The sequence below is a fragment of the Periophthalmus magnuspinnatus genome, chromosome 19 (assembly GCF_009829125.3).
Source record: "Periophthalmus magnuspinnatus isolate fPerMag1 chromosome 19, fPerMag1.2.pri, whole genome shotgun sequence".
NCBI lineage: Eukaryota > Metazoa > Chordata > Actinopteri > Gobiiformes > Gobiidae > Periophthalmus > Periophthalmus magnuspinnatus.
Window position 1 is genome coordinate 19,616,962 of NC_047144.1, and position 22,161 is coordinate 19,639,122.

The window sequence follows — 22,161 nt, forward strand, 5'->3', positions numbered from 1 at the left end:
ATCAGTGACGTGGAGAGTTTGGCCCACGTGACCATCCAGACTCGTGACGTGTACTCCAAATCCGGAAAAGCCCAGCAGACTTCCAACATGACAACAGACGTAAGTGGAGCATATTTTCACATTTTCAAACTTTTTATTATTTATCTAGCGTCAGTATTAACGTTAGTATGTCCCGCAGATGGTGTCATGCAGTTTTTGTTTGTCAGAGTCTCTAAAAACGTGTTTAAATGCGCTGTTTACGTGGCCATGCTAACGCTGCTAAAGCTAAACGCTGTCGCTTGTTCATTAGTTTCTGACATTTACGCGGTTTTAAAGAGTTTAGTTTTATTTTTGCCGATACAAAATGAAGTTTGGAAAGGGGACGCTTGTTATTAACCAGTTTATATGTCTGATGTTTGAGTTTTAGGAGTTTTTAGCCTCGAAATAGACAGAATGTTTTTGAAAGCTACAGCTAGCACGATGTGTCACTGGTGAAGAAAATAAATATAACTGTGTTTTGGTTTGATCAGCTCTAAGTTTTTTCTTTCAGATTTGGAGACGTTAATTCTTATTACAAACTAAACCACATTTAGTAAGAATTGTTAAAAAAACAAAAAAAACAAAAAACTGCTTCTGTTCATTTGTTTGTTTATCCAGTTTGTGTCTGTAACGTTATACTGAAATGGCAGTGACAAAAATTAAGCTACAGCTGTAATCTTTAGATATCTGAAACTGTGCACAGTTGTACACATGATGAAGCTTTTATCACCTGTATGAAATGTTTTAAAAGCCTTCTGTGGACAGGTGTTGAAAATGAGCATATTCCTACTATAACACCTGAAACATTTGATCTAATTGCTATGTCCATATTATATAAATAAATAAAATCATCTGTAATCTCATTGACCCTGTTTCAAGAGCCAGGTTTTGTCCAAACTCAGGCGCTGTCACTATGGTAACTCGCTCTGAGTTTAAGTAGAGTCTGCTCCTGAAAGAGAGCTCTGATTGGACAGTTGACAGCAGTTATAGGGGCGAATTTAGACCCCATTGAGGCCATTGAAGGTATGGCGCACCCATGCTCACTTCCTGTTTGGAACACGGTGGCTAGTGGGTTAGCTATACCTAGAGATATATACACTATGGGTCAAACCTCTAATACACAAGGCTTTCTGAAGTTTTAGTTTGAGTCAGTTTTCTTATCCATTTTTAAATTTGTCCAGGTTTAGATCCGCTTTGTTCACACACTTTGTAGAAATGAACAAAGTCTGAGCAAATATAAAATAAAACATTTACTCAATATTTAAATCTGTCCTGTGAGACGCATTAGTTCAAACTCGACCCCTGGGAAAATCAGCACATTTTCAGAGATCAGAGGTCAAAGTTTGCCGTTATCGTCTCTGAGGAACCTCTGCTTTGACGGGAAATATGCATAAAAAACACACTTCTGAAAATGTACAAAATGTTTCAGGAAAATAACGACGAAGATGTGTCTCTGTTTGACGCAGAGGAGGATTCTGGGAAAAGGAGTAAAAAAGGAGGAGTCAAGTGAGTGGATCTGAACCTCTCCTGTGCATCCTCTGCTCCTCTGACCCTCTCCTCTGCTCCTCTGTCCTTCTCCTCTGTCCTCTGACCCTCCCCTCAGCTCCTCTGACCCTCTCCTCTGCTCCACTCCTCTCTGACCCTCTCCTCTGACCCTCTCCTCTGCTCCTCTGACCTTCCCTCTGCTCCTCTGCTCCTCTCCTCTCTGACCCTCTCCTTTGCTCCTCTGACCCTCTCACTGCTCTTTCCCTTACAGACATCCAGTGGCGCTCTTCTTCCTCCTGTTCTTCAGAGTCTCGGCCTTGTTGGTGTATCTGTTCTGTGAGATCTTTGGTGCCAGTTCCATCTCATCCATGGTCTGCATCATCCTCCTGCTCTCTGCTGACTTCTGGACTGTCAAGGTATAAACTACAATTTGATAAACGGGTTTAGTTAAAAATGTAAAAAACAATGTCCCCTCTGCTTTTCATTAATGACTTGGACAAAAGACTAAATAAATAAATGAATACATTTGTCCCCCTAAACAGCGCAATAATGATTTGTCACAAATCACAAATTACTGTGTGGTTGGACCCAGTATTTCCCTGTGTTTTTCTCTACAATAGAACAGTCTCTATAATGTAATAATTGTTCCCTCTGATTTCTCTCAGACCCAATGAGCCCTGTTCACTCTGTCTCTGGTCAGAACAGGTCAGAAGGTGCTGTGTTCTCTAGATCAGAACACTAAACATACGTTTCTATTGTTTGCAATGTTTCTTCTTTGTCTCTCAGAACATCAGTGGGCGGGTATGTTTTACTCTTTATTAGAACACTAAACATAACTTTATAATTGTCTTCTCTTATTTCTGAAAACATGAGCAGGCGGCAGTGTTCTCTGTATTATATTATTATATTATACTGTGCATAATGTTCCCTCCTCTTTCTCTCTGTGTGTCTGTAGAACATCAGTGGGCGGCTGCTGGTCGGGCTGCGCTGGTGGAACCAGGTCGACGATGATGGAAAGAGCACCTGGATCTACGAGTCCAGAAAGGTCTGAGGCAGGGCATCTGACACAATCTGACACCCAGGGAGGGCATCTGACACAACCTGTGACACAGGGAGTGTCTTGTAGGGAGCAGTCATAGAGCCTCTGACTCTCTGGGAGGGCATCTGACTCTGTCCTCATGTAGGGAGCAGTGAAAGGCTCTGGGAGGGCATCTGACTCTGTCCTCATGTAGGGAGCAATTCAATTCATTTTCATTTTATTTTTGTAATGCCCAAAATTACAACAACAGTTGTCTCGAAGAGCGTTCATATTTTGGTTGATGGGGGAAAACCGGAGTACCCGGAGGAAACCCATCCAGACACGGGGAGTAGTGAAAGGCTCTGGGAGGGCATCTGACTCTGGCTCTGCTTGCAGGGGGCAGCTAAAGCCTCTGGCTCAGAGTCGCGGCTCTTCTGGCTCAGTTTGGTGGTGGCTCCAGTTCTTTGGTCCATCCTCTCGTTCACCAGCCTCATCTACTTTCGGATCAAGTGGCTTGTGAGTCTAATGCCACACTGCCGAACATTCATAACATTTCCCGATGTGGCTCTTCTCTTCAGTTTATTCCTAATATTTGTGATTTTGTGATGTTGTTTTCAGCCGGTGGTGGTGATGGCCATGGTTCTGAATGGAGCCAATCTTTACGGATACGTCAAGTGTAAATTTGGAAGTAAAACCAGCCTCAAGACTGTGGCAACAAACTACTTTGGGCGACAGTTCCTCAAACAGGTCCGGGTTTAGTCCTGGTTTAGTCCTAGTTTAGTCCAAGGATAGTCCTGGTTTAGTCTTTTTTGAGTTCTTATTTAGTCCTTGGTTCAGTCCTGATCCTGGTTTAGTTCTGTCATGGTCTTGCTTTAAGTCCTGGTTTAGTCCTGGTTTAGACCGAGGATAGTCCTGGTTTAGTCCTGGTTTAGTCCTGGTTTAGTCCTGGTTTAGTCCAAGGATAGTCCTGGTTTAGTCTTTTTTGAGTTCTTATGTAGTCCTTGGTTCAGTCCTGATCCTGGTTTAGTTCTGTCATGGTCTTGCTTTAGTCCTTGTTTAGTCTCAGTCCTTAGTCCTTAGTTTCAGGTTTATTTGTGGCCCCACTTTAGTCTTGGTTTAATCCTGGTTTAGTACTTGTTTAGTCCTTGCTTAGACCTGGTTAAATCCTGATTCAGTCCATGGTTTAACGTCTCCTCTTTTTTTATTTTTCAGGCCTTGTCCAAAGAAGAGGAGTCATAACTCTACGCATTTTGGACATTTCAAAATTTTTCTCAAACATTCTCATTGTTTTGCTTGAATCCAAATTTAAGTTTATTTTTTATTTTTAACATTTATTTAGTTTATGTCTGGATTAACCCGATTTAAACCTGGATCACAGTTGGATTTTGAGCGTTGTGAAGTGTAAATATGTACAGCTGAATGGATTCCTTTATTAAAATATTTCTAAAAAACTTTGAAATATTGTGTGAAAATTAAATAAAACCAAAGCCTTGTTTTATATAATTATTTAATGTGCAATGTTAAATTTTAACATAAATACATAACAAAATTTTTACAGAATTTTTACACAGACGAGACACATAAGACAGCAACTTTTAGTATTCGTTCAGTGAAAAGTGATCTGTTTTTGTGGTTTTGTGATTTTTAACTTCTCCACACATTTTTATTTTTGGACCAGAAAGATTTTAAGGCATTTCACTGAAAAACATGAGTCGTGTTTGCACATTGGAAGGCAACAATTTTAAAGGGGAGGTACTGTATTTGACTTTTTCTGACACATGATATATATATATAGATCACAATGTTACCTTATTGTTTTAAATATATGTATATTTACCCAAAATAAGATGTTTTATAAGTTTCAATTTTGTTTTTGACACTCCCGAGTCTCACCTTCCTTTGCTCTCTGCTCTAAGTCACTCCCCCTTTAGAGTGACATCACAGCACAGTCAGCGTGCATCCTGCTAATGAAACTACTGCACATCGCATCAGGTTTGTCAAGCTGCTGTGTACAGTTTGTGTCATGTTCGTGTATATTTATGGAGAATTGTCATGTGGGTGCACGGGTGACGTAGGTTTGTGGGCGGAGCCTTGCACAGGATCTTACAGCTAATTGTAAGTGGGGTTCAAGTAGGGCCTGGGAGAGAGCGCCAGATACTCTCATGCATGGATGACATCTAAAGCCTCTTCAGGCATGTTTTAATATGGTACTAAGCTTTAAAACAGATTTTCCACAATACTCCCTCTTTAAGCTGATGTCATTTTTACCCAAATGTTGAGATCCATAGGTTTTCCAAATGTTTACAACTGACTCCTCTGAGCCTTAAGTCATGTTATTTTACCTCCTCAAAAACAGACCTGGAGTTGTGTTTTGCTACTACATTCACGTGTTTGAGTAACTCTTTATATTATTCCGTTTACAAGCTCCAAATGTGCAGTTCCACCTTGTGATGAAAACTACCATTGCATGACAACAGCCCCATTATCTTTTGTTTAATAGAGATGGGAAATTCTAGGGCTGAAATTATCCAAGTGATTCTAGTGAAGGCGTATGGAGTTTAAAAACACAGTGGAGCACTTCCTGTATTACCACATGATGACATCACAAGGTGGAACATGGTGTTTTTTTGTTTGAGAGAAGAACTCATCCTAAATATGCAGTTTGTGAAAATGAAACAAAACGCAGCTCCATTTTTGACGAGGAAACATGATAACATAGATCAGAAAACTGTGGTATATGGGTCCCTTAACAGTATTTCAGAGTCTGGTGTTTGTTCAGTAAATCGGGTGCAGGCCTTATTTAGATTTTAAAGTGTAAAGTGTTTCAGTGTGGAGTGTTGAGTTTCAGGCCGAAGTGTCGAACAGTCGGTCGATCATCTCCTCCACCTCCTCAGGACGATATTTATGATACTTCTCTGGGTTTTTAGTGAACGAAATGTTGGCGCATCTGGAACACAATAATGTAAATGTAATAATACAAATGAATTCAAATAACAGTAATGTAATAAGAGGTCTGTGTAATTGTCGTCCAGGTATGATCCATAGCAAAAGAAAATTCAATTCTGTCACTGGACAAACGTTTTACAGTGAAAAGGTTTGATCTGAGCTGACTACACTGAAACTAACACACCGAGGTCTATTGAACTATACAAACTGTAAACTGTCCCTGAAATATATTTATTATATTATATATCCTTCAGGCCCTTAATAGGTACTCTCACATCTATTATCGTACTGACTATCCCCATTGTTTTCCCTGTTTTGCTTTAGGTCTGAGAATGGCGTTATAAACAAGATAAATAATGTCTAAGCCCCCATTCCTGTTTAAAAATGGATCGTCTTTTCATTTGTCCAGTTGACAGAATTGACTTTTATTTTGACACAAATACGGCATCTATGTGGGTCACCTGTGCAGGGCGCTCTGACCTCACCTGTGACCCCTGACCCCTCACCTGTGGAGGAAGTTCCTATAGGCCTCGGACACAGCTCTCTTTTGCTCTCGCCGGATGAAGTCTCTTTGGTCTTTATCAGGAACTGCCCAAAACTTCTGTGTCCTGCACAGCTCCTCCAGACCCTCGTTAAAACCCTGAAATATTAAAATAAAATACATTTAAAATAATACAATAAAAACACAGCTCCTTCAGAATCCTTATTATTAATTAAAATATACTTAAGATATAGAGAATAACATCTACACATTTCCGAAGCTGTTGAAGATGAAATGAGTGAAACTGTAAAAAACAGACCTTGAACTTGTCCTTGACAACCTGTCGCTCTTTGTCTTTGAGCTGAAACAAACACAATAACATTTTATTTTTATGTAAAAGTTTAAACATGATCTCACCTCGGAGTCCTGTGTGTGTTCTGCGTGTTCTCATAGTAGTAAAGTAGCCTTGGCTTCTGACTGCAACCCTCCCTAAGTGTGTGGTATCATGTATAATACAGAGTACTGCAGAAGTACCAGAGCAGTATTTATGTGTTTAGTATTGTAGTACTGTAGTACCTTAGCTCCAGGCTGGGACACATTAGTATTTGTTATGAGTCAGTATATGAGGCAGTACTTGTACATGTAGTATTATAGTAGTAGTACCTTGGCTCCAGGCTGGGACACAGGCATGTTCCTGTCTGTCAGATGTTCCGTCACCTTCAACCAACTGAAACAAAAATTACAGAAATATAAAATACCAAAATCACAGAAAAGTCTAATGTTTGCCTGTAGTAGTAATAGAAGTAGCAGAAGTAGTAGTAATGTGTGTATATATAATGTAGTACCTCCTCTGGTAGGTGAGGATCTGCTGCTCGATGAGTTCTCTGTACGAGTTTTCGGCTCTTTTCTGAGTCACCGTCACCAACTGGATCAGCTCAGACCTGGAACAAAAACAAGGGTCTAAAGCAGGACTAAAGCTGGACTAAAGGAGGACTGAACTAGGTCTAAAAACCCGGCCTAAACCCGGCCTAAACCCGGCCTAAACCCGGCCTAAACCCGGCCTAAACCCGGCCTAAACCCGGCCTAAACCCGGCCTAAACCCGGCCTAAACCCGGCCTAAACCCGGCCTAAACCCGGCCTAAACCCGGCCTAAACCCGGCCTCACTTCTCCAGACTCTTGAGTATATAGTTGTAGTTGTTGTGGAGGAAGATGGCACTTAGAGCTTGGTCTTCATAAACTTTGGATTTGGACAAAAGGTTTAGCTGCAGATTTCCCAAAACTTTACCTGAAAAAACACAAAACAAATGCATGTATTATAAAGTTAAAACATGTTTAAATCAGACTCTACATTTGCACAGTCTTCTATGTATAAATAAACAACAGTCAAATGATTTTTTTCACAATAGCAGAAATCAGAAAGTGGTGTAATTATTCAACCTCAACAAAGTTATAACATGGTAGAAAGCTCCAAAAAGTCAAATTTGCGGAATACCTCCTCTTTAAATAAATCTTAAACGTTTTGGACACTCACAGATGTAGGAGCTGAGCAGACGTTTGTTAAAATCTGACGTGTAGCTCGAAGATGAAGAACTCTCTGAAAAAACAAACATTTATCTCAAATATTTCATTTAAACAGTGATGAGAAAATATTGGATAATGCGGCTTTAATGGGTCAGGTCGATGTAAAACAACAGAAGAATGGACTAATAAATAAAATGAAAAAGTGCGTTTTTAAATGTCGAATGAGGAAACAAAGTGGTCACATGATGGAGGTGGAGATTCAAACGGACCAATCAGAGGCAGCCTTACCTCGGGGGTCCAGGGGGATGTTATAAGTGTCCCCCAACACTGAGCAAAGCAGCAGAGGATGGGAAAAGAGAGCGAGAGAGGAGAGAAAGGAGGAGGAGAGATGGAAAGGGGAGAAGAAAGAGAAACAAGGACAGAGAGAAAGGAGGAGAGGACAGGAGGGGAGAAAAGAGAGGAGAGAAAAGAGGGGAGAGGAGAGAGAAGGGGGAGGAAAGCAGAGACAGGACAAGAGAAAAGAGGATGGAGGAGAGAGAAAGATGGGAAGAGAAAGAAATGGAGAGAAGGGAGGACAGAAAGAAAAAGGGAGAGGAAAGGAGGAGAGAGGAGAAGAAGTGGTAGGGGAGGAAAGAAGGGAGGAGAGAGAGTGTTAAAGAGTTAGTGCCTCAGATCTGAGCAGAATCAGGTTAAAAAAGTGAGTTGTTGTTTTTAACAGGAAAAAGCAAAAGCAGAGGAGCGTCCACACTCAGGAGGAAAGTAAAGAACAGCATCAGGCTCATGTTAAACCTAATATCTGTTACATCATGTTCTGTTCTATCTATCCATTTATCCAGCCCTGGCTCCGTCGCTCCTCTGGAAAGATGATAAAACTGCAGTTTGTTGCAATGTACTACGCAAGTTTTAAACCAGGACTATAACAGGTCTAACCCAGGTCTAAGTCAGTACCTTGTGAGGCCAGCATGGCTCCTGCCGTCTCATGGAAGTCCAACAGCTGCTGCAGAAACAGAATGGCCTAAAGGAAAACAGAAAACATTATTACACAGAGAGATACACAAAATAAATACAGATAAATCAGAAAAATGATCATCCTCCAGATTTGTCTGAACAGTGTCACTGAAATGTGTGCCCTGGACCCAAGATAGTAGGAGGAGTACCTACTACTATTAGTATTAGTACTACTAATACTACTTCTAGTAATAGTAGGTAACAGCAGTAATAACTGTAGTAGTAGAGGTGTTCTGATTGATCGTCCACCACTGACATGATCAGTGATGTGCAGAATGGTCCTATCAGAGTGATCACACACACAGGTCACTGATGGACATTATTGGCTTAAATTACCAATAAAATTCCACTGATGCTAAAACTAGTTTGGCTTTTGATGAAGTTTGATCAAATATATTTTATTTTTTCAAATAATGAAATAGTTTGCATCACTATATCAAAGTCTATGTGATCAGTATCAGCTGTGATCAGCGATCAGCCTCAGAAGTCCTGATCAGAGCACCTCTGAGCAGTAGTAGTATAACAGTATTAATAGTATAATAGTAGTCGTAGTATAACAGTAGTACATTATAACAGTAGTAGTAGCACAACATTCTTACGTTGCTGGTGAGCTCGTGCACTGTTCCGTCTTTGGGCATGTTGTATTCTTTATCAGGATCGTTCTGAACAAACAGGAAATAAAGTTTTACGTTGAACATTTCAAGTGTAATCAAACATTATATAATAAGTATAATTATAAAGGCTTCAGTAATGTAAGTATTACATGCACATAGTAAAACCAGTGTTGTCCCATCAGGACCAGCAGGTCCTGCTCTGCTGGCCCTGACATTTCAACCAAAAATGTAAAAGAAATTATTTTATTACACCAATTAAATCACAATTTTGTATTTTTTTTATCTAAAATTCTCTCAAACATAACATAAATATGAAGGATAAAAGTTCTGTGATGAGAAAACTGAAGTATTCCATCAGATTTGGTGTTATTATTTTGTGGGTTACATGTTCTGCCCTCTTTCCTTGGGCCGTCTGCAGGACGACAGAACAGACCCAGACCAACAGCTGACACCAGAATGTCTGACCAGCACCAGCTCAGTCTGATTCACTTCTGACAGAGTTTGAAAACGAAAAGATATATGTTTTCATTTGGACTTTGTTTTAAGACAAATAGTGGGATTATGTTTTTAAAGAGGAACGTTTTATGTTTGTTGCGTAAGTTAGTTGTAATAAAACGTTCAGCGGTTTAGTGACACATGGACATCACTGAGCTCTGAATGTATGAACCACGGATCTACTAAAATAACAGAATGAACTCTGATGGACGACACCTCGTCTGGTGAGGACAGCAGCAGTGAGTGAGGCGCTGGTGTTATCATACTGTCTATGTGCAGTAACGTGGTCGTATTCAGTTGTTGCACGTTCTGACTCGGGGTGTGTACTTGTGCGGTCGTATCAATCAGCTGATACATTGTGATATATTGTAGAGTCTCAGCACTGCATTAAACCGGGTTGGCTCAGCTCTGTCTCCTCAGGTCTGGACACGGGGCAGAGAAGCTGTATATGATCACTCCAGCGTCTATAGTCTTGTGGAGAGTTATATCTGTAAATTTCAGCCGCTGGCCCAGGACTCGAGGCCACGATGGCACTTGCAGTAACACGCATAGTCTTGCAGTACCTTGATACTATCTGCAAACTCCTCCAGAGCTTTGGCCCCTATGGTCTCCATGGAGGTGATGAGAGCTGGGAGCTTGTTCTTGGTGCTGGCCGCGGTGCCCTGGACACAAACACAATACTGCATTATACTAATATTTATACAAATATATGATACACCAAGTAATATGACACAACTCTGCAACCTACTGGGGGTACTCCGGGTTTAGACCTAGTAGTAGAAGTAGAAGTAGTAGAAGTAGTAGAAGTAGTAGAAGTAGTAGAAGTAGTAGTACCTGCAGTGTGTTGTCAAAGTCGCCGTTGTTGCTCTTGAGGTGTTGGAGTAGTAGTAGTAGCAGTAGCAGCAGCAGCAGCAGTAGTAGTATTTGTATTTGTAGTAGTAGTAGTAGTAGTAGTATTTGTAGTAGCATCAGTAGTACCTGCAGTGTGTTGTCAAAATCGCCCTTGTTGCTCTTGAAGTGTCGGAGTAGTCGGAGCACTAGCAGTAGTAGTAGTAGTAGCAGCAGTGGTAGCAGTAGTAGCAGTAGTGGTAGCAGTAGTAGTGGTAGCAGTATTTGCAGTATCATCAGTAGTACCTGCCGTGTGTTGTCAAAGTCGCCCTTCTTGCTCTTGAGGTGTCGGAGTAGTCAGAGCACTAGCAGTAGTAGCAGCAGTAGTAGTAGTAGTAGTAGCAGTAGTAGCAGTAGTAGCAGTAGTGGTAGCGGTAGTAGCGGTAGTAGCGGTAGTAGCAGTAGTAGCAGTAGTAGCAGTAGTAGCAGTAGTAGTATTTGTAGTAGTAGTAGTATTTGCAGTATCATCAGTAGTACCTGCAGTGTGTTGTCAAAGTCGCCCTTGTTGTTCTTGAGGTGTCGGAGCACGGGGAAGATGGAGAGCACGGCGGAGTAATCATGTCTGAGGATCGCTCTCCTTGCCGCGGCAACAACTCCCTCCCCCTCCAGCATCAGGCTGTCCAGCGCCTCCTGCAGGTAAAAAAAAAAAAAAAAAAAAAAAAAGAGTCAGATGCCCTACCAGCCTCCTGTAGGTCACATTCATGTTCTAAAATGTGATGATGTTATAATCTCAGATGGAGGGCACACAAAGTATTAATTGATCGCATTGTACTTTACCATGAAATACACAAAAGTGAATTCATAAATGTTGAACCTGATCATTTCTGTGAGTGACTAGATGTCAGATGTCCTTCCCTGTGTGTGTTAGATTGTGTCAGATGCCCTCCCTCACCTGTATGAGTGAGTCAAAGGTCTTCTTTTGGTGGTGTTCCGGTATGATCTCTGTGAGGAGGGCGTACTCGCTCTGGGCTAACTTCACGAAGGCGCTGATGCAGTGAATGTACGAGTCAATCTCGATGTCCAAAACGTCGTCTTTACCTGAGACAGAAACACAAACGAGCTTTAAAAACACAACAAAAACACGTGAAACTGAACCCAACCGGAGACTAAAACCTCCCCATGTGTCAGATGTGTCTCCTGTGTCTCTATGGGGTTTTATTCTTTGTAAAACCTGTTAATTCTGTAGTTTAGACCTTCACAAATATGTTCTGAAATGCATGGGATTCTTGGATGAGTTTAAAGTTCAGATTTCAGTCTCTCTCAGATGTGAATGCCCCTGGACGGGTTTCAAATGTGGTTTGAACGGACCCTAGATTTGAAAACATCTCAAGTGAAAAAAATGTATAAAGTCTCACTAAACATTACACACCAGAAATCTAATAATGATCTGAAATTCAACTAATTACACTGAGTTAAACTGTAAATCTCTGTTCTTCTTACCTTTATTGCTCACAGCTCATAGTGTCATTTTTCTACCCTTAAATTATGATCAGAGCGCCAGACACCAGCTGGTTTCCATGGAGGTGCTAGTGTTTTGCCTGGAATTTACCACAGTATAGCATTAACTTATCCTTTACTTGTCTCTGCGGAGAATGATGTCACCAGGCCAAGTTACAGGTCAGATTTGTGGAGAGGCAAGCCCACTCACTGTAAGACTGCAGGTTTTTCAATGTTCTTTTTGAGATTTTTTTTTTGAGAAAAGTTGATTTACGCAAGATTGTTTAATGAAATACAGTGGAACAAAGCTACAACACCTTTTTAGACTGAAGCAGGTGGAGAAAAGTTAGAGTGGACCTTCAAATGTTTGTAAAAATTATGATAACTATGATAAAACTGGCATCCTTATCTTATCTCCAAATGGCTTTTAAGCACAAGTCACCGCAGGTTATGGACGAACCACGTTATAATACAGTATTAGAAAGAGACAAGTGCTTTGCCTGAAATGTTCCAGAGAATGGCATTACACTTATTAAACATTATGTGTGTTTTTATTGCTCAAGAATACCTTAAAAAACATGCATTCTTATTGTGAACAAGCGCAAATCTCCACAGACCTAACCTGTAACTTGTCCTGGTGACATCCTCCTGCTCATCTCCATGGAAATACATGGAGTTTAATGGCATACTGTGGAATATTTCTGGTAAAGCAATAACATTTCCATGGAGACGAGCAGGTAGCAGATCCCCTTCCAGAAAAGCTAGAGAAAATTACCAATATCTCACAGTTTTGGAATAATTTTAGATTGTAGAATAATGTCATACTCCCAGATGGGGGCAAGAGACAGTTTTCCCTATTGGTACTTTGCTGTGACATCACACTGGGGGTCTTCTATATGTATGTCTGTGGTGGAATGTTCAGCACTTACTATGCTGACAAGAAAAAATACAAAATAAATAAACAGCACATTTTCAGAAGTCTGTGATCAAACCGAGCGTTCATGGTCCTGTTTAAGTGTTTGATTTTCAACAAAAACGTGAGAGTGACTAACTGTAAAATTGTTGGCTAATGCTAGCTAGCTGATGGCTGTAATGTTATGTGAGAGGAACTTGTTTAACACCACAGATCAGCTCACCTGTTGTAGTTCTAGCTAAATCAGTTCTTTCTGCTCAGATTGTAATAAAGCTTAGGTTAGACTGGGTAGTGCCTACAGTTAGCATCACACCCCCCAGAGAATGTTGATGACAGCAGCTGCAAAGTATTGATTGATTCCACTGTACTTTACTATAAAATATCCAAAAGGTCAAACCACAAATGTTGAACCTGATCATTTCTATTCGTGACTAGACCCAAGAGCTCACTGCATTAAACACAAATCTGCAATTTAACAATATTCACTCTAAATATTATTGGACTATAGAATATTGTGATGTAATCTGAAACACAGTATCTTTATTCACCATGAGCGTATCTTCAAATGTCTTCAAACACATGCGGCACACGTTATGCACCACGTAACAGTACACTCTGGGATTAAACGGCTCCAAAAACAAAAAAATGTCTAAAAATTTCTCCATATGTTTTTTCGTGACTCACCGGTGCTGCTCCTGTCGTTCGGGTCCGACAGAAGTTTCAGTCGATGGTCGTGATCTGTTTTAATTTCATTTAATTTCATTTAATTTCACATTTTATAAAAAAAACCCACCACCACCACCAGCCAAGGCACTGCGACAGAGCAGAGGGACCGGAATTTGGGCTGAAACCGAGCCAGAATACACCAGGAAAATCCGGCTAAGAACCAGGACTAAACCAGCACTGAGACCCAAAAGGACCCAAGTGTGTGTGTGGAGTTAGAAACAGACAGAAGAGAAACAAAACCAGTTTAAAACCCAAGTACCTGGTTCAGTCCCGGGTTCAGTCCCGGGTTCAGTCCTTATACCTTGGCCTTTTCTTGGTTGTGTTCCATTTAGTTCAGTTTGCGTCCTGGTTAACACCTGGGACAGTCCTGGTCAAGTCCCTGGTTCAGTAATTATTTTAGTCCCTAATTTAGTCCTGGTTCAGTCATTATTTTAGCCCCTGCTCCAGTCCTAATCTTAAAAAGGTTCTAAGAGATTAGCTCTGCTTTAGGTCTGGTCCCTGGTCCCGGGTCTCGGGTCTATTCCTGGTCTTAAACTGGTTTTGAGTCCCACAGAGCAGTTACCTTCCAGAGGAGTGAGGTTAGATCCGCCCTTTTTCCCATCGAGCTGTGAGTACTGTTTGAGAAGGTTCTGCGCTTTACGGATCGTCCCTATAGCGCCACCCACAGGAAACACAAGAGGAAGAGGAGAAAGAGGAGGAAGAGGAGGAAGAGGAGGAGGAGGAAGAGGATAAGAAAGAGAGTGAGCAGAGGAAGAGGGGAACCAAGGAACCAAACAAGGAGGTAGGAAACCAAAAAGAAGAGAAAGAACAGCCTTAAAGAGCCAATAGGGATGTAACAATATGTAAATGTGATTTTCAGTTATAATTAACTTTTTCAACGTCTCAAATTGTCAAAAAAGTCCGTAAACATGATCAGAATTACAACTATTAATTCAAATTTACACATTTGGCCTAATTAAAAGGGCCTGTACCTGATTTTTCCAATGTATTTGAGCAAAATGTGTCTTGTCCCAGCACAGATATATTGTATAAGCAGCTCTTGAGGTCAAAATAAGTCCGTTGTGTTCTGGCGTTTTATTGTCCGATAATCAGGAAGTGTGCAGTTAGCATGGTAGTTATTGGCAGCTTTAAACTCATTGTGGTGAATAATTAGGAGGCTCTGAATGCGTAAGGTAAGTGAGGGATAACTTTGGATAACTGCAACGTTCTGTTTTTCACATTTTTAAGAGTCAAAATCAGGTACAGACAATTTAATTATAGATCATTCGCCATTCCAAGATACGGTAGATTTGTTTAACGTATCTTTCTTATCCTAAGCCATAATATATCTTTTAAATTGCAGTTTTCTTACACCATTATGAAAATACAATAGCTTTAAATGAGATAAATTTCGTGGTAACTTTCTATTAAAACGTGATTAGACTTGTATATGGTTACATCCCTCATACTAGTTCTAAACAGCCAATCCGCAGCCCTACAGGTGAGTCCAGGTGAGTGACAGGTGAAAGGGGCGGGGTCACTACAGCAGTAAGAAGCATTACATCATCATAGACACTTATAAACACATTTCATAAACAGGTCAACATGTTAGTGAAGGTTTAGTTTGGGTTTAGCTTGGGTTTAAAGTGCATCTGACAGGTTTTCATGTTTTTATCATTTTGACTTGGTTTTGTGGGATAGTACCTGTGCTAAATATTTATCATAGCTTTATATCAGTTAAAAAGTTGAAGAAGAAAAATATTAAAATGCAGGAAGTAGCAATGAGTTGTAAAACAGAATCCCTGTGCCTATGGGAAAATACATCCAAAATGCAGTTTAAACCTTCATTTAACAAAATAAAGATGCTGTCATTTATTTGTATTAGTCTAATCATTAACTATTGTGTAATTTAGACATGTTTGGCCCTTGTTTACATGCTTTGCTAGGAAACAGTTATGCAATTACCTCTACGTATGTCACAAATGCTGAAGTTTGTAGTAAAAGGTAAGGTAGGTAAGATTTTGAGTAAAAGCTTAAAGATAATATTAACCAGTGTTTAAGTAAATGTGCCATCTAACCTGTCATTTGCACTTTATGGTTTAGTTTGGGTTAGTTAACGAGGTTAGTCTGGTTCACAGCGAGTTTGAATGAGCAGGTTTTTTCTATAGACTCATAAACTCAGGTTAGTTTCACGTTAAGACAGACTTATTCAAACTCACATGGAAAGTGTTAAAACAGAAGTTAGACCAGAGTTTGGGAGAGAAACATTTAAGGACAGAACTTCATGTGTAAATGAGATGAGACACAGTTTAAATTTTAAATGTGGAAACAATCATTTTAAAATAGCAAAATTAAATATTGAATAACTGCAAAAATGAATAGTTCTGTTTTTCAAATTTTTTTTAATGGCAGTACAAATCAGGTACAGAATGTAATTGTCCCAGTAGGAAATGTGTCCTCTGCATTTAACCCATTCTTGGGTGTCTCTGGGTTAAGCCTGTCTCTAGATCTGTTCATGATCCTGGTCAGGAGTACCCCGCTGGAGGGTTATTGTGCGTGTTTTGTTGACAGTGTCTCATCTCACAAACAGGAAAACAAAACTTTAGTTCTACGTGATGTTAAACTCGTTAAACTCAGTGAACACGTTGGAGTTTGGAGCATTTGTTGAGTCTGACTCTGAAGCTCTGACTCTGGTCTCACAAACAGGACAATGGCCTTGTTCACGTGCAACAAAATGCAATTATAATTCTGGACTTTTAAGATAATTTAAATGTCATGTAAACTGCAAAATCTCAGAATCAGTATCAGACAGAACACGATCAGAAAGAAATGAGATGATTTGTCTGTTTACATTTCATTTTAATGGTCTTATAACTCCAGAAATCTGACAATAATCTGATTTTGAACATGCATGTGACTGCGGCCAATGTTTACAGAACAGAGCATTTGAATTCATCTGTAAATAAAGCTTAGACTATATTTAAGTGCTTTATTATTCATTGTGTTTTTGTTTTGGGGTTTTAGACAAATTAAAATTAGCCAGTAGAATAAATACATATAGGCCAAAAGCTCAGCTCTGTGCACAACGGCAGCAGACTAGTTCCAATCAGAAGGACAGTTGGCTAAATTCTGACAGATCAGGCAATGGACAGGGAGCTGTTGGTGGATGCCATAAATCAACATTTTCAACACTTTGTAAATTCAGGAGTGTCCTCTGGTGAAGTTTTCCTTTCATTTGTAAAGTTACGTCTTTGTGTGCCAATGCTAATGCTAATTTCAGAGCCTAAAAATATTTAAATAACTCCACTGACTGAAATAATCACCACCTAAAAATAATTGAGTCGTCTTTCAACAAATTAAATGTTATTGTTATGTTACATTTAACGTTTTAACAGAAGTTGGCATTAATATTAGCACTGACACACAAAGACGTACCTTTCTAAAAGCTGAAGTGTCTTTGGTTAAGTTTTTTTCTGCATTTGTAAAGTGTTTAACATGTTGTCATGTCGCAGCTTCCTGTCCACTGTCTGGCCCTAAACCCTAAACCCTAAACCCTAACCCCTAAACCACCTGCACCTCCCTGTCCACTGCTTGATCTACCAGAAATGGTCGAGCCAACTGCTGCTCTGATTGGAACCTGACGGTTATCGCTGTGCACAGAGCTGATTCTAAATAAAAATACATATTTCCAACAATAATAACATGAGTTTTACAAAGATTAGAAGCAAATACGAGGACTCTGTTGTGAAACCAGAGGCAGATTAAACCAGGCCTGTCACGATAATTACTATATCAACATATCAAGCCTATTTGATAACATGTGAGCTGTAGTTTGAAAAATAATTCACACTTTACAGATACTAGAACTAACTACTGCTGTGTTTAATTGTTTTGTTTATGTATTGCTCACCAGTTAGTTATAATTCAGTTCACTTTGACAAAGGTTTACTGAAAGTTTTACTGGGATACAGCTGCTTTAGAATCATTGTGTCAGTGGTATGAAGTAGTTTCAATATTATCGTTTATCAGGATAGTTTTCTATAGCAATATATGGTACTTTAAATTTTGTTATCGTGACAGGGCTAGATTAAACTTTTGTTATTGTTATAGCCTAGAGCAGAGGCCTGGGGGCGACACTGAGCAGAGTTAAATTGTCACAGCCTACAGCAGGGGGTGACACTGGGTAATTACCTGGGATGTAGACTGTGGTCAGATGAGAGGAGAGGAAATGGTTAGTTAAAAAAATAATAATTTGGTTTAAAATGACAGAAACTGAAACAGGAGAGACTAAAAGAACAGAAGAGGCTTCATGAATGGCTCCAGTTAATCTGAGAAATACAGTTTTTACAGATGGATTTTTGATTAAATGATAAAAAGTGGGGCTGGGAATCCATTTAAAAATTAAGATATTAATTGCAAATCTGACAGATCAGTTCAGTTGGTTTGTGAAAACTATTCCCCTTTCAAAAGATATAATGTTTATTTTGAAACTGTACAGACTGGTGATCACCCAGATAATGAAATTTTGAAGTATGTCTGAGGGAGTGTGACATCAAGCAAAGCATTCGGCTCCAAATGAACGCACAGCCCTGATTTGTACACAGGCATTTCATTTTTTTGGAACCAGTTTTTCCTAATGCCTGAATTTTGTTTTATCTATAGAATAAAACAAGGTCATTGATGAAGCCAGCCTCTGTGTGGAAAAGATGAGGTTGTATTAGGACTGTCCCTGCACCATGATGAACTTGATCATCTCCAGATTCCTTCACAGATTCGGGTTTGGGCAGGTCTCTTACCTGGTCTCTTGGGGAGCTTCTTGGTGGGTGTGTCCTTTCGTTTGGTTTGGACTGCAGGTGAGTACAGAGCACCAGAGGAGGCACTGTTCTTCCTGAAATGGTCCTTTAGACCTTTAATGGAGCGGTCCAACTGGCTGGAGCGGATCTGATAGTATACATTCATGAAGTCTGAAAGCAAGAGAGAAGATAGGTTAGACCGGGTTTAGACCGGGTTTAGACCGGGTTTAGACCGGGTTTAGACCGGGTTTAGACCGGGTTTAGACCGGGTTTAGACCGGGTTTAGACCGGGTTTAGACCGGGTTTAGACCGGGTTTAGACCGGGTTTAGATATCACTTAGTTACTGAGCCACCCTGAGATATAGATCTTGGTTTATCCCCCAGTTCAGCCCCTGGTTTAGCCCCTAGTTCAGTCTTGGCTCAGTCTTGCATTTGTCCCGCTTTAGTCCTGCTTTAGTCCTGCTTTAGTCCTGCTTTAGTCCTGCTTTAGTCCTGCTTTAGTCCTGCTTTAGTCTTGCTTTAGTCTTGCTTTAGTCTTTCTGTTGTCCTGCTGTTGTCCTGCTTTAGTCCTGCTTTAGTCCTGCTTTAGTCCTGGTTCAGTTCTCACCCTGGTTCCTCCCGTACTCCGTGAGCCACCCTGAGATACAGATGATGTCTTGTAGAACAGCTTCGGGCAGATGTTCTAGCACCACGTCTTCTTGGACCTCCAGCTCCTCGTCTGGACCCAGGTCGGCTCCAAGTGCATCCAGGATCAGGATGGGAGGCACGGGTTTACTGTAGCGCGTCAACAGGCTACGGAACTCTGCCTCCAAGAGCTCCTTCCCCTTCTCAAACAGGGACTTCTGCAGAGAGGAGGGTGGAGGGGTAGAGAGATAGGGATAGAGAGGAAAAAAGGGGGGCAAAGGGAGAGAGGGAGAGAGAGAGAGAGCAGGCAGTCAGGGACAAGTTAGGAAAGTAAAAGTTTTATTTTAGCTTAGTTCTTGTTTCCACTGCTGTTTTTTAATAGAAGGACTTTGATGAGGGAGGTGGTTGTTTTATATGGTGGATGTTTTGCATGTATAAATTATTGTTCTTTGTTCTAACGGGGAATGCAAAAGCCACACAAGCTAATAACCTGTATTCAGCTCAATACATTTCCATGCTAATAAGTGATGAATGATAATGATCAACATTATCATTCATCACTTATTAGCTGCCAACCTCCACAGTAAATACACAGACCACAAGGCCATTTTAAAGCCTCCCAGAGAATCAGTGCAGTGTGACTCATTGTTCAGAACTAAGTACGTACCACCGTGTTGAGCTCGGGGCTGTCAGGGTTGTTGTCCTGGAAATAATCGACAGCCTTCTGGATTTTAGCGATGCAGGACAAGTACTCGTCCAGACGCCCGGTCGGACTGAGAGACATGACAAAAAGTGAGATTGAAATTATGTTTAAGCCTGTGCATAGTTTCATATGAGGGTGAGCTGACAATTATCCAAGAGTCAGTTATACTACTAGTTTACACTCTGAAACGCATCAGGTTATTGTATCAGGTCTAACAAAGGACTAAACCAAGACTGAACCACAATTAATCTAGGTCTGAACTAGGACTAAAGCAGAGCTAAATCAGGACAAAAACAGGACTAAAGCAGAACTAAACCAGGGTTGAACCAGGAGAGAAGCAGAATTAAAGAAGTACTAAACCAGGATTGAAGCAGAACTAAACCAGGTCTTAACCAGAACTGAACCAGGTCTGAACCAGGACTAATGAAGGACTAAACCAGGCCTAAACTAGAACTAAACCAGGTCTACGACTCACCCTTCCCTGATGATGCGGTCCGTATCCTTGGCGACGTGGTAGTAACCGATAACATGGTCCATGCAGCTCAGGGTCTTGTCCACATTTTCCTGAAGCCGCTGCAGATTTTCCGTTTGTTTGTGAACTGGAATGATGGAATTCTCCAGCTGCATAAGACGGCTTTCAAAGGACGACAGAATCGACACCTGAGACATTGGTGAAACAAGGGTTAAAACATGGACAGGAATGTGAAGCATTTATTTGAATTATTTTACTAGAGGGAATTTTGTGTTTCAGTGCAGAGATATCAGCTGCAAAGGATCAATAGAGGAATTACAAACAGTTTATGTGTCTGACATGTCCTCACCATTCCCTTTGTGAGCTGGTCGCTCTTCTCCAGGTTTTCTCTAATGAACGACAGCGTCTCCTGCTCCTAAAACACCACGTGAAACACAGTATTATCATGATTATTTATGCACATCATGTTTTAATTCTCCTGGTTTTTAAATCTGGTTCTCACAACAATCGAAATTTTACACGAGGTCTTAGGGTTAGTGCAATTATCTAAAGGTTTATTCCCAAAACAAAACAAAAAAAATACTTGTGATGCATTTGCTTGTCATACATATTTAATAAATCTGTAAGCAATCAATGGTAAAGTGGCGTTAGCTTCAGCATTAGCATTAGCTCGGACCTGCTTCAGTTTGTCTTCTATCTCCCGTTTCCGCGCAGAGTCCTCCGTGGGGACCATCCTGGAGCCGAGTCCCATCTACTTCCTCTGTGTGTGGAAATATTATTCGATTATATCCACCTTTAACACAAAGGAGAGGCTGTTTTTGCGGCTGGACCGGAGCTAACGGGCTAGCTGTCAAAATGCTAACGGAGCAAAAACAAACGCACTTCCGGCTCCACTTCCTGTTCCTCAAACTCGTTTCCTGCGGCTGAAAAATCAGATTTATCTTTAAGTAAAGTTTAGTTTCTACGCTGTTGTGTTTGACCCACATCCCACGAACAGGTGAACTGAAATATGAATCCAAATATAAATGATAAACTTTACATTTGTTTTGAATTCAAGGCCATAAACATTGAGCTTTTGCCTTTTACTGTTATGAATCGAAGAACAAGAGACTAAAAGGCCTGGAATAGATCAGGATTTGTATAAAGTCTAAATAAACTGACTTAACTTTTAAATTGATTTAAGTTTTTTTCAATTGTATCACCAACCTGCTCTGTTCTGTCATAAACTAAACATGCTCTGCCAGTCATAACCTAAATATTGACTAATGTGAATATGTTTAAAAAGCAAATACACATTATAAGCGTCTAAATTTTAACTTTATGGAGAAAAAAAATAGGTAATTTTTATGGGAGCTGTAATTTGTTTTTTATTTACAAAGACTTTGTGTAAAATTCCTATTGTTGTTGATCATCAGACACACAATTTTCCTGAATAGCCACACTCCACACTTCCCTATTCCTCCTCTGAATGTTAAGCCTCCTCCTTTCTTTGTCTCTCTTTTGAATCTTTATTGTTGTCATATATCCTCCCTCTCTTTGTCTTGTCTCAAACGTGTGTCCTCTCTCAATCCTTCTCCTTCTGCTTTTCTCCCCCTCTTTTGTCCTTTCTCTCTCTCTTTCTCTCTCTCCCTCCCTCCTCTCTTTCATCTTGTCTTGTGTCCTCTCTTACTCTTCTCTCCCCCTCTCCCTCTGTCTCCTCCCTCTCTTTCTTTCTCTCTCTTTCGTGTGGTCTCATGCATGTCCTCTCTTTCTTCCCCTCTACTTTTGTCCTCCCACTCTATGTCTCTCCTCTTTTTTCCCTTCTTCTCACCCCCTGTCCCCTTCTCTTTTCCCCCCTTTCCCTCGCCCCCTCTCTCTCTATGTCTCTCCTCCTCTGTTTTTTCCTTCTTACCCCTCTCTCCCCTCCTTCATTCATCTCCCCTTCTACGTTTGTCTTCTGCCTTTCTCTCCTTCTCTTTTGTCTGGTCTCGTGTCCTCTCTCCCTCTCCCTTTCTTCTTCCTCCTCTCTTCCTCTTTTGTCTCCCTCTCTCTGTCTCTGC

The 22,161-nt window shown here is 40.5% G+C and overlaps 2 protein-coding genes across 5 annotated transcripts; one reads left to right on the top strand and one right to left on the bottom strand.

The window, feature by feature from the left end:
* The first annotated feature begins 62 nt into the window (after positions 1-62).
* tvp23b (trans-golgi network vesicle protein 23 homolog B (S. cerevisiae)) lies at positions 63-3,975 on the top strand. The gene is made up of 7 exons (XM_033984594.2): positions 63-99; positions 1,448-1,524; positions 1,775-1,919; positions 2,459-2,548; positions 2,918-3,037; positions 3,140-3,268; positions 3,734-3,975. The coding sequence occupies exons 1-7, from the start codon at positions 88-90 to the stop codon at positions 3,758-3,760; spliced, it is 600 nt and encodes a 199-aa protein (XP_033840485.1). The 5' UTR covers positions 63-87; the 3' UTR covers positions 3,761-3,975.
* A 1,383-nt stretch (positions 3,976-5,358) lies between these two features.
* Positions 5,359-20,998, bottom strand: exoc7 (exocyst complex component 7). 4 transcript variants are annotated; one of them, XM_055229675.1, is made up of 20 exons: positions 20,799-20,998; positions 20,472-20,537; positions 20,126-20,310; positions 19,615-19,720; positions 18,931-19,165; positions 18,327-18,494; positions 17,722-17,733; positions 14,114-14,200; positions 11,368-11,513; positions 10,953-11,105; positions 10,151-10,249; positions 9,078-9,140; positions 8,419-8,485; positions 7,481-7,543; positions 7,114-7,234; positions 6,794-6,889; positions 6,612-6,675; positions 6,268-6,309; positions 5,974-6,107; positions 5,359-5,468 (listed from the first exon to the last, which is right to left on the bottom strand). In XM_055229675.1, the coding sequence occupies exons 1-20, from the start codon at positions 20,871-20,873 to the stop codon at positions 5,366-5,368; spliced, it is 2,085 nt and encodes a 694-aa protein (XP_055085650.1). In that variant the 5' UTR covers positions 20,874-20,998; the 3' UTR covers positions 5,359-5,365. The 4 variants fall into 4 exon arrangements, with proteins under 4 accessions (XP_055085650.1, XP_055085652.1, XP_055085651.1 ...); XM_055229677.1 differs by lacking the exons at positions 14,114-14,200; positions 17,722-17,733 and adding an exon at positions 13,510-13,563; XM_055229676.1 differs by lacking the exon at positions 17,722-17,733.
* Positions 20,999-22,161: the final 1,163 nt, after the last annotated feature.

Bases quoted from the DNA above. Each gene is read 5' to 3' on its own strand.
- tvp23b (XM_033984594.2), top strand. The intron at 1,525-1,774 runs GTGAGTGGATCT...TTTCCCTTACAG, and splicing joins AGTAAAAAAGGAGGAGTCAA to ACATCCAGTGGCGCTCTTCT. The intron at 2,549-2,917 runs GTCTGAGGCAGG...CTCTGCTTGCAG, and splicing joins GGATCTACGAGTCCAGAAAG to GGGGCAGCTAAAGCCTCTGG.
- exoc7 (XM_055229675.1), bottom strand. From the start codon at position 20,873: ATGGGACTCGGCTCCAGGATGGTCCCCACGGAGGACTCTGCGCGGAAA. The intron at 19,166-19,614 runs GTACGTACTTAG...TCCTCTCTGCAG, and splicing joins GCCCCGAGCTCAACACGGTG to AAGTCCCTGTTTGAGAAGGG. The intron at 6,890-7,113 runs GTGAGGCCGGGT...TTTTTGTTCCAG, and splicing joins ATACTCAAGAGTCTGGAGAA to GTCTGAGCTGATCCAGTTGG.